Source organism: Limulus polyphemus, unplaced genomic scaffold, assembly GCF_000517525.1.
Source record: "Limulus polyphemus unplaced genomic scaffold, Limulus_polyphemus-2.1.2 Scaffold12119, whole genome shotgun sequence".
In the NCBI taxonomy this organism is placed as follows: Eukaryota; Metazoa; Arthropoda; class Merostomata; order Xiphosura; family Limulidae; genus Limulus; species Limulus polyphemus.
The window spans coordinates 6,833-9,906 of NW_013677729.1; the positions used below are offsets into that span (position 1 = coordinate 6,833).

The 3,074-nt window shown below is 37.1% G+C and overlaps 1 protein-coding gene across 1 annotated transcript in view; it reads right to left on the reverse strand.

Annotated features, from left to right (window-relative positions):
- LOC106476922 overlaps window positions 1–2,512 on the reverse strand; it is a gene marked incomplete at its 3' end in the record, with an annotated part of 7,460 nt that extends 4,948 nt beyond the window's left edge. Inside the window, exon 1 of the mRNA XM_013937539.1 lies at window positions 2,398–2,512. Within this exon, the coding sequence (XP_013792993.1) occupies window positions 2,398–2,512 (115 nt within the window). The remainder of the gene's footprint in view (window positions 1–2,397) is intronic.
- Window positions 2,513–3,074: the final 562 nt, after the last annotated feature.

Here is a 3,074-nt window from a genome sequence, read left to right on the forward strand (position 1 = left end):
GTATATTGTATAGAGCTTACAGAAGGTAGGTGTACCTATATAAGGTAGGTGTACCTGTAGAAGGTAGGTGTACCTATAGAAGGTAGATGTACCTATAGAAGGTAGATGTACCTATAGAAGGTAGGTGTACCTGTAGAAGGTAGGTGTACCTATAGAAGGTAGGTGTACCTATAGAAAGTAGGTGTACCTATAGAAGGTAGATGTACCTGTATAAGGTAGGTGTACCTATAGAAGGTAGGTGTACCTATAGAAAGTAGGTGTACCTATAGAAGGTAGGTGTACCTGTAGAAGGTAGGTGTACATGAAGAAGATAGATGTACCTGTAGAAGGTAGGTGTACATGAAAAAGATAGGTGTACCTGTAGAAGGTAGGTGTACCTATAGAAGGTAGGTGTACCTGTAGAAGGTAGGTGTACCTATAGAAGGTAGATGTACCTATAGAAGGTAGGTGTACCTACAGAAGGTAGGTGTACCTGTAGAAAGTGCCAGCGTGTATTGTATAGAGCTTACAGAAGGTAGGTGTACCTATATAAGGTAGGTGTACCTTCATTTACACCTACCTTCTATAGGTACACCTACCTTCTATAGGTACACCTACCTTCTATAGGTACACCTACCTTCTGTAAGCTCTATACAATACACGCTGGCACTTTCTACAGGTACAACTACCTTCTACAGGTACACCTACCTTCTTCATTTACACCTACATTCTATAGAAGGTAGGTGAACCTATAGAAGGTAGGTGTACCTACAGAAGGTAGGTGTACCTGTAGAAAGTGCCAGCGTGTATTGTATAGAGCTTACAGAAGGTAGGTGTACCTATATAAGGTAGGTGTACCTATAGAAGGTAGGTGTACCTATAGAAGGTAAGTGTACCTATAGAATGTAGGTGTAAATGAAGAAGATAGGTGTACCTATAGAAGGTAGGTGTACCTGTAGAAGGTAGGTGTACCTGTAGAAGGTAGGTGTAAATGAAGAAGGTAGGTGTACCTATAGAAGGTAGGTGTACATGAAGAAGGTAGGTGTACCTGTAGAAAGTGCCAGCGTGTATTGTATACAGTTTACAGAAACTCTGAGCCTACTGAAAATATGGTCGTTAATGTCCCGCATCAGTGAAAAAACATGAACGTTTTGTTTGTTACGGAATTTTACACAATGACGATCTGTAATAGACGTCCCTAATTTTGAACTGACAGCATAGGAATAAGGCAGCTAGTCAACAGCGCCCTCCGCTACCTGCTGGGGTATCTTTATTTCTGTCTGACCGAACGGTGTGATACCTGGAAGTGTCTAGTGTGTTTTCGAGATATCGAGTCGCGAAATCAGAATCGGGTTCACAGCTCGGGCACTCTTACAACTAAGTCACACTCGGACCTATTATTAAGGTTTCAACTTTATTAAGCAATTTAAGCCTAATCAACCTTTAAATACCAAACGCAACAAGTGTTTGAATATAATCTGACAACTATTTTAAGTAGTGGTTAATAGCAGCACAAACCCGTTAGATAAAACTAAATATCAATAAGTTACTTGGAAAGTGCTAGTCAAACAATAAAACTTCGTGGTTTGAAACAAGTAAGGAGGAGATGAATAAAGAAAAACACAAAAACTTTGAGCTTTTTCATACAGTGATTTTGTGTGTGTGTTTATTATTAAACACGAAGCCACATATATAGCGAATCGTAATATTAGTTCCTATTGGCCAAATTACATTCATCCTTTACTTCCTATTGGCCAGTTTAAATTCATCCTTTGCTTTTTATTGGTCAGTTTAAACTCATGTGTACTTCCTATTGGCCAGTTTAAATTCATCCTTTGCTTTCTATTGGCCAGTTTAAACTCATATGTACTTCCTATTGGTCTATAATATCTTCACTGCCAGATAACGTGCAAGGAACTCCATTGATGACTTACTTAATATTCAGCTAACACGAAACTTTATTATCGACCCAATCTCTGCTTTAGTCAGTGTGATTAATTGTTATAGAATTGAGCTTTTGTTGGCAACACAAACAAAATAGTCCTAAGCTGAACTACTGGGTCTCCGTTTTTCATAATCTGTGCATATATGATCTAGTAACTAATTATTGTTTTGATATGTGTCATGACTCGTCACGTACAGCCATCTTGTTCTTTTTTTTCAACCATATCCGGGAAATGATTTATAGCGAGTGACACCATCTATTGAGTGATGTTAGTACACAACAAACTGGTTTACGACGAAATTCTTAAAATTCTATTTTTTCTTCAGCAGTTGAAATTTCATTCCTGTGTGTGTGTGTTCACCGGCGCTGAAGGGCTAGGCTAGTAAGCGAAAATTTGTTATGCCTAATTTCGAATGTGTGACATGAGTCTGTCTGGTTAGATTTATGAAAATCACCAGCAATTTTGTGCCTACCTGGTGCTGTTTGTTTTACCTTAAGGATATCATTTATTCTCAAACCTATAACTCCTAGGTGATGGTTACCAAATAATTCAACATGAAGGATCAGATCCTGAAAGAAATGATTCATTATAAAGAAAATGGAGGGGAAAAGCGCGTGAGATATGGATATGACAACTGTATTTGTTAGATATTAGCAGAGAAGTCCGACGGATGTTCACATGTGAAGAATTTAGTCCAAGAATTACAAGCGACTGCATTATTGTGTTAACAGTTTTACAGGGTGAATGTACCACCATAGAATGTTAAGTTCTTATCAGAGCTTCGAACGTCATTTTATAAATTCACTCGCAAGGTATTCCATGTGTTGGCATGATTATAAAATCAAACTTTTACAAAACGGTTTTTCTAATCATCATCATTATAACAATTATCACTATTACTACTCTAACGGATACATTATATCATTATAACAATCATCACTATTACTACTCTAACGGATACATTATATCATTATAACAATCATCACTATTACTACTCTAACGGATGCCTTATATCATTATAACAGTCATCACTATTACTACTTCAACAGATACGTTATGTCATTATAACAATCATCACTATTACTACTTCAACAGATACATTATATCATTATAACAATCATCACTATTACTACTTCAACAGATACGTTA